The sequence below is a fragment of the Triturus cristatus genome, chromosome 6 (genome assembly GCF_964204655.1).
Source record: "Triturus cristatus chromosome 6, aTriCri1.1, whole genome shotgun sequence".
NCBI classification, from domain to species: domain Eukaryota; kingdom Metazoa; phylum Chordata; class Amphibia; order Caudata; family Salamandridae; genus Triturus; species Triturus cristatus.
Genome location: NC_140589.1, coordinates 150,682,072 through 150,695,705, shown reverse-complemented (window position 1 = coordinate 150,695,705; position 13,634 = coordinate 150,682,072). Strand labels below are relative to the sequence as shown.

At 43.7% G+C, this 13,634-nt stretch overlaps 1 protein-coding gene across 1 annotated transcript in view; it reads right to left on the bottom strand.

Annotated features, from left to right (window-relative positions):
* The window catches only part of DNAH14 (dynein axonemal heavy chain 14), an 894,889-nt gene that overhangs the window by 384,394 nt on the left and 496,861 nt on the right, over positions 1 to 13,634 (bottom strand). The window contains exon 52 of the mRNA XM_085610384.1: positions 2,710 to 2,880. Within this exon, the coding sequence (XP_085466510.1) occupies positions 2,710 to 2,880 (171 nt within the window). The remainder of the gene's footprint in view (positions 1 to 2,709; positions 2,881 to 13,634) is intronic.

Genomic DNA, 13,634 nt, shown 5'->3' with positions numbered 1-13,634 from the left:
CAATAGGAGAGTTGGTTTCTAATGACGGTATCCAGGTGATATCACAGACTGGAAAAATCCCATCCACTATTTTATGATGTAAGATGACTCTATGGACACGATGGACCAGATGTGCAGGGAGAGAGTAAACATGGGAAAGCCATTCAAAGTATGACTTTCTTTTTCCAACCTCATCTCTCTTCTCCTATATTAAAAATGCACCTGCCATCATGCTAGCCTCTCCTACTTCCCCTCTCAAGTTCCTTTCCTCACTTTCTTTAATTCCTTATAAGGCACCTAAAACCCTCACCTATCTCCCTCAGCTGCCCATTACATATGATATACAGCATGTAAATGATACCCACCATTCTGGCACCCACCAATTCTAACACCTTATAAAAGTCATGTACTGGACACACTATGGATGTTTTGGTTGCACAATGTCCATGGTGCGACCTCTTTGTGATACATTGGAAATTGATGGTCTTAGGTGTTTTTATATCTACCTGATAGGAAATTGGTCAAACACGAGTGAAGAGTCTTAAGAGTGAAGGAGTTAATTTGAGTATTCAATGAAACTGGAAACCTCTTTTATTCCTACTGACCAAACCGAACTCAGGATTCAGTATTAATGTTTCCCTAGCCTACTGAAGGCACTTTCCGTGCCCGCTTTAGAATAATTATGTCATCATGATGTCACAGGTTGTTGCCTCCATGTTCCAAAGTAAGTGATACCATAATCCATGCGAGTGAAATGCAGGGACTACAACTTTCTGCATGGTAGTCCCAGATATTTCGTCGAACCCACTGAATTTCCTGGCCTACTTTGACTTTGAAAACTGGGAGACTTCTCAACAACTCTCTAGTGCATGTGCTATAACCTCAAACTTAATGACAAATTGGCTATCACAAATTGAGATATTTAACTTTTACATAAGGTCACAGTAATATGATCCTTGAATATCTTCCAAAATAACTTCAACAATCAAGCCTCAAAAAGTACTTTATTCGGTTGCCATATTCATCAAAGCATACAATAAAAATACACCTTAAATAACACAGTAAAAACTGTCTCAAAACATATATAAAACTAAACATATTTAAAATGTGGTTGATGCTACATATTTGTACCGTAGAACGTATCAAAGAGCAACCATAGGATGTTTTCCAAAGGCCAGGTTGTGCAAAGACTGCATAAATGTGTGTAAATCAACCAAAGGGTCTGAAAATACATATAGTTTTCCTTCAGTTTTTAAAACAATATATATTAAAAAGCTAGTCAACAGACCTCCAAGAAGGGTACCATTATATAAATCAAGTAAAGTACAAAATCAAATTAGTACAGTTGATTGACAGTAAAGCAGTGCAAAATCAGAGCGTGCCAGATTTATGAGGTGCAACGTATCGGAAATTTTACAAGAACTCAGCTATGCACACGCTAAAATATCTGACCTAGAATTAAAAACAACTACTCATTAAGCTAACTAAGTCCAAAACTTAGCACGCTTGTACCATACATTTACCAAAAAGGGACTTACAGCAAATACAGTTGGGCCTGAGGTGTTGGATTTTAGAATTCTTTGGGCAACTAGATAACAGGTCACCCCCAATTTTAGACACACCCAGAGTATCCACTTGTGGCGTGAGCCAAGCTACTCTAAACAGAAGAACAGAATATGCTCCTCTGCCTCAGGGACCAGACCGCAGGCTGGGCACAAGTCAGAGATATGATCTTTCTTCCTCCACCCTCATGCCTCACATCAGCCACATGAAACAGTACCTTCCCTATCCTTCAGTCCTCCTCCCCTACCCAGTTCACCCCGGTCTGCCTACTCCAACCACTATTAATTGTCATAGTACTTGCACAACTGTCTAGGGGGCATCCTTACCACCTCGATTCTTGCTATGTGAGAATTCTTTTGATTTAATATTCAGTGCCTATTGCAGCTTTCCCTCATGCTATAGAACCATCTTTAACCTGCAGACCAAAGAATTTACTGCAAAAGAGATGTGGATATCCTCTGGATATAATCACCACAATTGCTACATTATGAGTCAGTGTTGAGATGAGTGCTTTACTAGTGGTATTAGGCTATTCGTAGTACACCAGGACTACAGTTTCTGAGTCCTATATACAATGTTTTAGAAGGAAATAATTTTTCTTCTTTACTTTTCCAGATTTCTTTATAGTAGGAACGTTTAGGTTCATTATGACCCTCTGTAATATTATAATATTAATTATAAGCCCAACTATTATAACATTCAAACTTATAAATTAATATAGTGAATAAAAGAATGAATATTTTAATATTCATTATAAGCCCAGCTGAGGTATTGGTGAGTTGTAAATCTTTGATTTTATTACACATGATTTTGTCTTAGGTTATTGGTCTGAACAGTGTTTATTTTATTGCCTAACTATATCAATTGTGTTGTTTATTTACTTGTTCCTCCTCAACACATCTGAAGAGAAGCGGGTTCCTCTGCCTGGTGGTTTATCAATGCCTTATTTTATTAGTGCTTTTTAAATTATGTTCATTTGCACCATTTGCGGTTTTATTTTTGACTCACTGTACCAAAGAAACACCACATACTGTCTTCTCTTGCAAGCAATCACATCTGGTATTATGTAATTCCTAGATATTTTATGATGAATAGTGCATGTGTTTGTGATTGCTTTTGTGCATATTGGGCATTGTTGAGAAACAATTAAATTGCAGGCACATGTACCTTAAAATAGTTGTGCAGTTCATCAGAGAGAAACTGGTAGAACATCTCTCTGTCGGGAGCTCCGACCAGGCGATCATGGAAAACCCGGGTGGCTTCATGAAGGAAAAACTGTGCAGTTGACTCCTTGGAGATGATGACCGACTCGCTGGCCTGAAGCAAGCCTTGAAGCACCTAGGTGGAGAGGTAATAAGTAGTCAGCAAGTTTCCATGCATTTATGATTTCTTAATAAAAATAGAAATACGTCTGTGTGTAGTACACAGGGAAGCTAAAAATGTAAGTGTGTATGATCCATAAAATGTAAAAGTAAAAGATGCATGCTTGTCAATGAACTATCCAAGTGATGCTTTATTCAATTACTGTCTTCGTAAAGCACACTCTATAGTGCCCAAATGCCTTTTTGTCAACAGAACACTATCATTATTAGTCTGTTTTTATTTCTTTTTTAAATGCTATATGCAATTTAATAAGTGCCTGAGCCCTACACCTGACAAGGATAATAGTTTGCAGCATAGGATCTTGAGGAACAACATCAGGTAGGTGAATGGGACGGCTCTAAGGGATTTTTATTGTTCTGGTATTACTGTGTTTATTTATGGAAGTACATATGCATAGATGCATGAGTGAATCTGGGTTCTAAGAGCCTGATTCATAAGGCAGGCTATAAATCCAGAAATGAGAAGACTACACATTGGCTTTACAGAGATTGTCTAACTAGAGACACAGGCATTGAAATTTGTAGTATTCAGAATTCGGTAGGGCTGAACTTGTTGCACCACCAAACTATAAAAGCAAGTTAGGTTTCCAAAATGACCAACATATATGCAAATAATTTCCAATTAAATTCATGATATTACATTTTCCTTGTACATAGTTATTGTAGGTATCCTGAAAACATAATTGAAATATACTATTCAATAGATATGTGAGCTCTGCCCTGGCATTCACATTCACCCCTGGTGTACAGATTAAATATCATGAAAAAAATGGTTCTCTGTTGACAGGTTGACCAACACTGGTAGAAAGAAAGGAATAGTGTGGGAGTAGTTGCATATACATTCTAAAGATATACATGTCTGCATTGACTCATTGAACATCTCCAAAGTCTAGTCTACACTGTTTCTAAATAATTTTGCTTTATCTAGTAGCATGTCTAGGGGTTTTGACTGCACATAAAGGGAAACATAGACAAACAGACACAATAATGCCTATTCACTGCAGAAGTTGCAAAGTCACTTGCTAACAAGCTTAGTCAGACTAAATTATAGGTATAAATTACTCTAAACCACTTACTTTTTTTCTATAACACACTGAAGGCATCCAGTCTAGAGCAGAACATGATCTTCTTAAAGGGGCTACATATGAAGTGTTAATATTTGCTGAAGATTAGGGGAAATTACCAGATTGAGGATTTCTTTGAGAGTTATTTTTATCACCTCTAGCTCCTCGTCCTCATTAAACAATTGCCTTTTTCAGACTCTTGTTAACCACAATCACTGATCCTCTTTGACTGCATTATCTCAGGTCAAATATTTAGGCACTGTTGCTGAGTCAGGATCTTGGTTTTCTTCAAGGAACACCTGTGACACAGTAAGAATAACGAGTGACAGGTTTTAAGGTGACCTGTTTGCCACTTGTCAAGGGAAGGGCAAGGCAGTTTCATATATACCCCGAATGAGTAGTTGATTCAGTTTTGTAGGGACCCTGAGGTTCCGTGTGAATTGGAACGACACTTTTTGGGTGTGTTTTGAATATGGACGAGTCTGGTATCAGCGAACCGCAAATGGCGAGTTTAGTGGGTGTACGCGTTTTCGCTACGCTGCTATGTACGGATCGTCTCATTTCTAGGTATGTCCATTCGAACCCCCGGGTTCCATTTTAGATGCGGCATCCATTTTGTCTCTTGCCCTCAAGTAGCCAGCGAACGGACCTTGTCCGCTTTGTGACCCTGGGATTCCCAAGTTTCCATGGAGGACACGTGTTCCTTTGAGGGTGTCTTTTATGATGAGGGAAGTGTCACGGCAGAGGCAGATGGCCCCGCTCAGGGCTCATCTTGCCGTATTGGTCTATTGTTTCAGTCATGCTTGCATTTAGTCACGAGGTCTTTGATTCTGCGATCTGGTTTCCGTTATTACCCTCTACACTCGTTTCTAATCTGTTGTGCATCCTTGTTCTTCCTTTGCATCTGTTTCTGTCTTTCCTCTTAATGTGTTTACAGCCAGAATGGAATGTGCTTAATGTGGGGATGATCTGCTTTTACAGTTGGGAACCGGCAATGAAGCTGAAATTGTATTCCGGGTTTCTGAAACGTGAATGTGACCCTTTTGAAGTTTACTGTGGGAACTAAACTGTAACCTTTGTCTGCCATGTTGTTCTATGACCAAAATGTGTATAAAAGGAGCGATCCACTTGTGTAATTTGAAGCAGTCTCCCAGAACCTACACGTTGTGTACTTCTTGCGATTTCTGTATCCCTGCAGTAAATAAATGCTGATCTTTGACGCCGCCGGAAGTGTCCCGAGTCTCTGTGTTTGGTACGCCGGAACAGGTAACCCACGAAGGTTTCAGGTGTTGTCCCCTGGCACCGCTGGGCTATTCTAATTATTAGAATAGCCCAGTCCTTCAGTTGGCGCCCAACGTGGGGCGACATCAGCGGTACCGGTCCAAGCCCGACGATCGTGAGGAACTTCGTGTGAAATCTCCGAGGGAAGGTGCACCCCGCTTCATCGATCCAGTTGTCGAAATAAGTGGCCCGAAGACTTTTCCCGCGAAGATTCCCGCCTCCTGACGGCTGCGACGGGCTGATACCCTGACTGTCGACCTGTTTTGGCGCCTGGCGTAGTCCTTTGTACGGCGAGACGATAGACGGGCCTTCCTGGTGACGCCATTGCTCTTTCAGTTAAGTATTTGTGGGTCGCTCCCAGAGTTCTTGGTTAAACTTGGTTGTTTGCATGGTTCCATTGCATTTGTGGTTCTTAGTTGTTGGTTCTTAAGTTGTTTTTTTTTTTTTTGACGATTGCAATTGCCAAAACCGAGGGTCTTGCATTTTTTGCGAGGACATCGTTATTCGATAGCCCTTGAAGTTTGTAAACTCGGTTAGTGTGCACGATGCCTGGCCGTAGTACTTTGTTTGGTTTCCTTAAATGTTGCAGCACGGATTCCCGACTAGAGGATTCATGCCCGATACCTCCGGTTGGAACTCCAATTTATGAGCTCTACAGTCGCCATGGCGTGGGTCCTATTGTGTATAATGACTATTGGATCCGTTACACTAAAAATGATGGTGTTCTTAGTTGGCCATCACATGGTAGTTTCGAAACTGCAATCCTAGATAATCTTGAGGCTAAATTGTTTAAAAGGAAGGCTAGGCCGGCCATGTTTGATTCCTTTCGGTTATGGCGCAAAGAGGCCAAGCAGAAAGAAATCAAACAGATAAAGAAAAATAAGAGAGAAGGTGTCATTACGGTGATGCGAAATGCAGAACAGTATCAGCGGGACAAAGATGAGAAGGAGCAGGAAGTTAGTGCTCGACTTCCTCATATGGCGGTGGATAGATGTTATCCGGCATTACCGTCTGTTTCTGATAAACCTGGAGAGGAGGTGATAGAGGATCCCCTATTATCTTATCTCTTGAAATCACCACCTCCCTATGCTCCAGATATTGTGGGTCCGGTGATTCCTCCTGTTCCTCAACCTGTTGTTCTGGCGGCTGCTGGTCAGCCTGCCGTTCCTCCTGTTCTTCTGAATCCCCTTGTGCCACAGATTGTCCATCCTCCTTTATCGGCTCCTTTGCCTACTGCTCCTTTACCGGTACCTCACCAGCCTCTCGTTACCGTTACTCCTGTTACCCCGACTACTGCTACTGTTTCTTCACTTCCTCCTACTACTGTTGCTCCTGTACCTTCTTCTTCATCCCCTTCCGTTCGTAGTCGACTATTTAATGCTGTCGCTACTCTCTATTCCCCGTTTTTTGGACCCGTACTTGGGTCAAATCTTTCTGATGTTGCTCAGAGGCGCAGTCAAATTCCTGATGGTAGGGAACGTGAGTCGTTAGTGAAAATGGCGCGTAAATGGATTCGGCATCCTGCGAAGTATTCGTCGCGCATAGTTTTCGAGACGTTTTCCCAGTTTAATGAGCCTACACAGAGATTTGTGTATGAGGAAATGTGTAAATTCTTACGAGAAGAGTGGGATACTGATGCGGTAGATAATGTACCGTCCGAGATAACTGAGCTTCAGAATCAGTTTTCGACTGGTACGATTGTAGGTGATAACGTTCGACATGCTCTAGAGCGTTTATTATCTTTTCGCTCTGTGGTACAACCTCGAGCATTGTTTAAGGACGAAACTGCGGAGTGGATGGCACAACCTGGTCAGTATCCTATGCGGGAAGTTCCCCCAGTATGGATGCCAGGTAATCCTAATGCTAATCCTGCTATTCCACCTCACTTTCAGAGAGTTTGGATACACCTCCCATGGAAGCGATCGGAAGTTTTGCAGGTGAAGCAAACCTTGCCCGACCCCCGTAAAAATCCTGCAGGTTATTATAAGGAGTTGTCCCAACTAGTGGCCGCTACTGTTATGAATCTTGCAGATATCGACATGTTGTTTGGTAACGTAGTACCTCAACCGATTTGGGCGAAAATTCGCCAAGAGGATCACGCAGCTGAGTTAGGCGGTGATTGGGCTGCTCTTGTGGCGGCTGACGCACAGCAAGTTGGTGGGGCTAAACCTGAACAGCTCATTGAGAATTTGCCTCAGAGGATCATTACACTTATGAAGACACTTATGCCCGCCATACGTGTTAATTGGGACAAATTGTCTGCGTGCAAACAAAAGAAAGATGAGAGTGTCTCCGATTTCTTTACGAGATTTGAGGAGGCATTTATTGATCATAGTGGTCAGGATATGAGCTCTGAGGGAGGTCAGCGATTGTTTGTTGATAAATTTGTATCTAATTTATTGCCTGAACTGAGTATCAAGTTGAAAAATTCTGAAAGTTCGTGGGCCGTCTCTACAACTGCTCAGATATTAGCCACGGCCCAATACTATGAAAATAGAGAGAAGGAAGAAAGCGAATGCGCAGATAAGAAAACGAAGGATCTCAAAACTAAGGTTTTATTGCAGCAAGCGTATCCTCCGCGCTCGAATCAAAATGACTCGCAGCAGTCACATCGGTCACAACCGCAGTTTTCTAGATCACAGCTACGTACCGACTCCTCTATGCCTCGTTTTGTGTTGGGGTATAATCAATGTGCATATTGTAGGAGTGAGGGTCATTTGAAGTTTAATTGTCCCGTGCTGCGTGACCGCAACAATGGTGTTTCGGCTCGAGGAAGTCGCAGTGGTCCTCAACAAGCATCACGTGGTAGAGGTCGCGGTGTTACTCAGAATCAGAACGAGCGTCTTGCCACTTCATCAGATTCGCAAAATTGTTTTGATCGGCGCGATCTTCCGTCTGGACGATCTGCGCAGTATCATGTGGACGACTATTACGTCGAGCATGATGTTAACGCGGACGGTACTTACTAGGACAGCCATAGACAAAGAAAGGGAGTAGTATCAGTTCCGGTTGATCAGAGAGGGCCTTATGTTGCAGTTGCCACATTGGGCGTAGTTGAGCCTTTTCTGTTGGACACTGGTGCAGCGAAAAGTTCCATCATGCGTTCGAAACTCCCTTGCGCACCCTTGTCTGGCTTAACGAATGTTTCCGTTGGATTCTCTGGCGCCCCCGTTAGCAATCCGGTTTCTAGCCCTTTGCCCCTTACAATTGGGTCTCGAGAGTTAGAAGCTCCTTTGATTTTTACTACTGGTTGTGGTGAGAATCTTTTGGGTTTGGATTTATTGAAGCGGTTACATGCGACTTTGTACTGCTCCCCTGCGGGAGTAGAGTTGACGCTAGGTCAGAGAGTGTTCTCTCCTATGTATCTGTCGACTGATAAGCTCCCACCGGAATTGAGTTCTCTTCCTGATTCTTTGTGGGCGACAGGCCCCAATGATGTGGGCCTGCTGAACATACCACCGTATGTTGTTCAATTGAAGTCAAACGTGCGATTGCCACGCATTCCCCAGTATCGTATTTCTCTTGATGGTGAACGAGCACTTTTAGCGATCATTTACGATTTGATCGATAAAGATGTTATCGAGGAAACGCGGGGTAACGTGTGTAATAGTCCTGTGTTGCCTATTTTGAAATGAACTGATCCCTCTCAGCCTCCTGTGTATCGTTTTGTTATTGACTTACGGGAGGTCAATAAAATTGTTGTTCCGCAGTTTCCCGTGGTGCCTGACATTACAGCTTTGCTGACTCTGATTCCAGCTTCTGCATCATGGTTCTCGGTAATCGATCTTAAGAATGCGTTCTTTAGCATTCCAATTGCTGAGGAAAGCAGAGATTTATTCGGTTTCTCATTAGGTGGTCGCAGCTTCAGGTTTAAACGCGCACCTCAGGGCTACTGTGAGAGTCCATCGATCTACAGCCAGGCTCTTAAGGGTCAACTTGATGCGTTTGTGTTGCCGGCTGGGGCGGCTTTGATTCAGTACGTCGATGATCTGTTGGTAGCTGCTGACACTGAACAGATTTGTAAAACTGCTACAGTGTCACTGTTACAGCATCTATGTGACTTACATCATAAAGTGTCACCTTCTAAACTACAATATTGTTGTCAAGAAGTAACCTATCTAGGTCACTTATTGTCAAAGGCGGGAAGGAGATTGACCCCTGAAAGAATTGCAGCAATTGCTCGAATGACTGTGCCAACAACTCAGAGAGATGTGCGTGCCTTTTTGGGTATCACGTCATACTGCAGACAGTGGATTCCAAATTTTTCACTGTTAGCGAAGCCATTGATAGCTCTTACGTGCAAGGATGTCTCGTCTCCTTTGCCATGGACGGAAGAATGTCAGAAAAGTTTTTCTGAACTGCGTGATGCGTTGTGTTCGGCTCCTGTGTTAGGTACTCCTGACTACAGTAAGCCATTTACACTATACGTTCACGAGAGAGAAGGTTGTGCGTTGAGCGTTTTGACGCAACAATTTGGTGGTAAGCAGCGTCCATGTGCGTATTTTTCCTCGACTTTAGACCCGGTAGCTAGAGCGTTGCCCAGTTGCTTGAGAGCGACAGCGGCAGCTGCAGTGTCTATTCGACAATCTGCGGGTCTGGTCATGGATAATATGCTCATAGTGATGGTTCCGCATGCAGTTGACACTCTCCTGAATCGGACAAAAACTCAACATCTGACGAGTGCAAGGTTGTCCGGGTATGAGTTGACGCTTTTGGCAAGTCATATACAGATCAAGCGTTGTAATGTTCTGAATCCGGCGACATTGTTGCCGATTAACATGGAACTAGATGGTGTACCACCACATGATTGTTATTTACGAACTGAGGAAGAAACGAAGGGTCGTGTAGACCTGAAAAACACTCCGTTGGCAGATCCTGATGGCACTCTGTATGTTGATGGTTCGTGCTTTAAATTGCCGAATGGTGATGTGACAACTGCATATGCTGTAGTGACATTGAGCACGGTTGTGGAAACCGCGAGATTGAGTCAGAATTCAGCGCAAGCAGCAGAATTGATTGCGTTAACAAGAGCGTGTGTTTTGTCAAAAGGAAAACGAGTGAATGTGTTCACCGACAGTCAGTATGCATTCGGTGTTGCGCATAGTTTTGGGCGATTGTGGAGAGAAAGAGGATTTATGACGTCGCATGGTACGAAGATCCAACACGGGCAGCTCGTGAATGATCTTTTGGATGCACTTACATTGCCTAGACAGGTAGCGATTGTTAAATGTAGTGCACATCAAAAGGTTACGGATGATGTTGGTCGTGGTAATGCATTTGCAGACGAGATTGCTAAGGAAACGGCCAAGAATCTTGCAACCCGAATGTATGTTTCGGGATCAGTGAGATGGCCGACGGAGACTGGTATGTGTGAAGACACTGTTGAAAGTGTGAAATCAATTCAGAATGAGGCCACTGAAACTGAAAGAACCAAGTGGAAAGAAAGTACGGGCAAGTTGGACATGCATGGATGTTGGGTTGATTTGACTGAACGGCAGAGGTGGATGTTACCGGATGCGTATGCATTAGCTGTCGTGACTATGGCTCATGGGTTGTCACACATTAGTGCGAAAGGTATATGTAAGTTATTGTCCCCTGTATGGAAGAATGATGGTATTGCTAAGTGTGCTGAAAGGGTGGTTAAAAACTGTATGGTGTGTTTGATGCATACTCCTGGTAAGGGCACCCCCACACCACCTGGTAATTTTGCTCCTCCTGCCTGTCCCTTTGAGGTTATCCAACTGGACTTCATCCATATGGAGAGATGCAACAATCTGAAGTACGTTTTGGTTGTGGTTTGTGCGTTCTCCAGATGGATCGAGGCCTATCCTCTTAAGGATAATACTGCTCTATCCACAGCGAAAGTCCTACTGAAGGAATACTTTCCACGGTATGGAATGCCAAGGATTGTGTGGTCAGATAATGGAAGCGAGTTTGTGGGAAGTGTGATGCAGAGTGTGTGTAAGGGCCTTGGAATTCGACAGAAATTCCATAGTGCCAATCATCCCCAGGCAGCGGGTCTAGTTGAAGGGTACAATGGTACCCTGAAGCTGAAACTTGCAAAGATACAGGCTACGACTGGTTTGTCATGGCCTGATGCCTTGCCTCTGGCTCTCTTATCGACCAGAGCGACCGTGCACTCTCGAGTAGGGCTCAGCCCCTATGAGATTGTGTTCGGCCGCCCTGCGAATATTTGGGGAGTCCCGAGACCTAAGGCTTTTGATAGTCTTGAGTATCCAATGCTAATTGATTATCTTCATGATCTGACTATTAAACTAAGGTCCATTCATCAACAGGTCTTTGAAGCTTTGCCAGCACAGACAGAGGGTCCTGAACATCGGCTCCAACCAGGCGACTGGGTCGTTACCCGAAATTTTGGTCGAAAACGTAACCTGGAGCCGAGATTCGTGGGACCCTATCAGGTGCTGTTGGCCACGAGGACTGCAGTTCGGTTGGAAGGCGGAAAGAATTGGGTACACGCCGGCCATACCAAAAAGGTGCCGATCCCTCTCCCGACCGATAGTTGGGTGAGAACTGGTATAGCGGCAACGGAAACTGAGACTCCTTTATGTTTCGTGCCGTTCAGCGATGCCCAGCCTGTAAGAGACAATTCATTGCCATCGCAGTCAGACACACCTGTTGAGTCGTCAGTTGAAGAGAATTCGAGGTCTGAATCATCATCCAATCGACTGAACACTGTTTTACCGGCTGAACAATTGTTTGACGAGCAGACTCGACCTGGAGGAGATCGATATTTTCTTCGTCCACGTAACAGAGACTAATAAAATTTTCCTTATATTTTTCCTTTCCCGTTGCCAAGAACATTACGAACAATTACATCCTTTTCTGCATTTTTGAGTTTTTATGTATGTTTTTCACAGCTGAAGAGATTTGTATTAAGCTGCGTGTTTTAGGAAAACCTATCATCCGGGTTAACCGTAGGGCCGTGCGGGTACTCCTTTCTATTTAGCAGGTTTCTGACACTAGGTTGGTTACTTTTTGTCGACTCCTGGGAACTCCTGGGAATTGATAATCGCTACTCAGAACGAAGTGCGTCAAGTACGTACGGACGGTTTTTAGAGGATGGCGTTCTCTAAGCTGTTGGAAGTAGAAAGGATGTCGGCGCAAAGATCAAAATTGCACAAGATTGTACGAACGAAGTGTTTTTTGTTCCAGGTACTTCTGTTATTTCTGACTGTGTCTCTGCTATTGGTGGGTGGAGTGTATTTCGGAATACAGTCGCTGTTGCCTTCCATTTCACCTACTCTTTCTCCTAAACTAAGTTCTACTACCACTGTTTCACCACATTCCTTTCACCCTCTGCCACAACATGAACAGGTTAGACGTGCGGAATTCATGAATAACTCCTTCGTTCAGCTCCTACATCAGCATCAGTTGGTAATGAACACTACCAACTGTTGGGTGTGTGGGTTAATGCCACATACCATGGATAGGGGTATTCCGTATCTGGTTCTTCCTTATAGCTCCCAAGGGTCAGCACGAGCATTCCAAACTATGTTCCGTAGTGCACTGGATTCCTACCCCAGTCGAGAGCCACGCTCTGCAAACTTTTGTCCTGGTCCATACCACAAGCCTTTGGCAATAGCGATTGCGGATTTAGATAGAGATGTTTTTGATGCATCGCTTATTCCAGATGAAGAGGTGCAAGCCTATAAGGACCTGAGTGAAGCTGAGTATAGTACGTCAGTGGGTGATAGACAGCTCAAGAGCTCGTCTCCAATATGGATCGTACCCCACCTCGGTAATTTCTGCTTGAAGGGTTTTGGTCGAAATCCGAGAGCGCAACTCGGGAACAGTGCTTGCACTGACACGTATGTTCTCCCGATGCTCTCTTCCCCTGTTCTTCTGACTGCCAAGGGTACCTATTTCGTATGTTATGAACGTGCATATACATGGTTGCCCCGTGACTTCTCGGGAACCTGTTATATCGCGAATCTTTTGCCACCGACCTTTTCAGTTGCCTCGGACTATCACAAGACTAGAGTTGTGAGAGGCGTTATTAGTGAAGAGGATACTGCTGGTCAAGAATCAGGAGACTTCTTTAAGGGTTTCTTGCCATTTTGGGGACCTATGGTAAATAGTAGAAACCTGAGACAGTTGACCCGTGTGGTAGAGATGACTGCTAACATAACTGCGAGCGCTCTTGGTAATTTAACAGCAGAACTGCAGGCGGATAGACTTATGACGTTGCAGAACCGTATGGTTCTCGACGTTGTTCTTGCAGATAGAGGTGGTGTGTGCAAAGTTATCCATTCGAGCTGTTGCATTTTCATTCCTGACAATGCTCCAACTGTTTACCAAGCCATTTCGAAGTTGCATAAAATTTCTGAGTCCATACACGTGG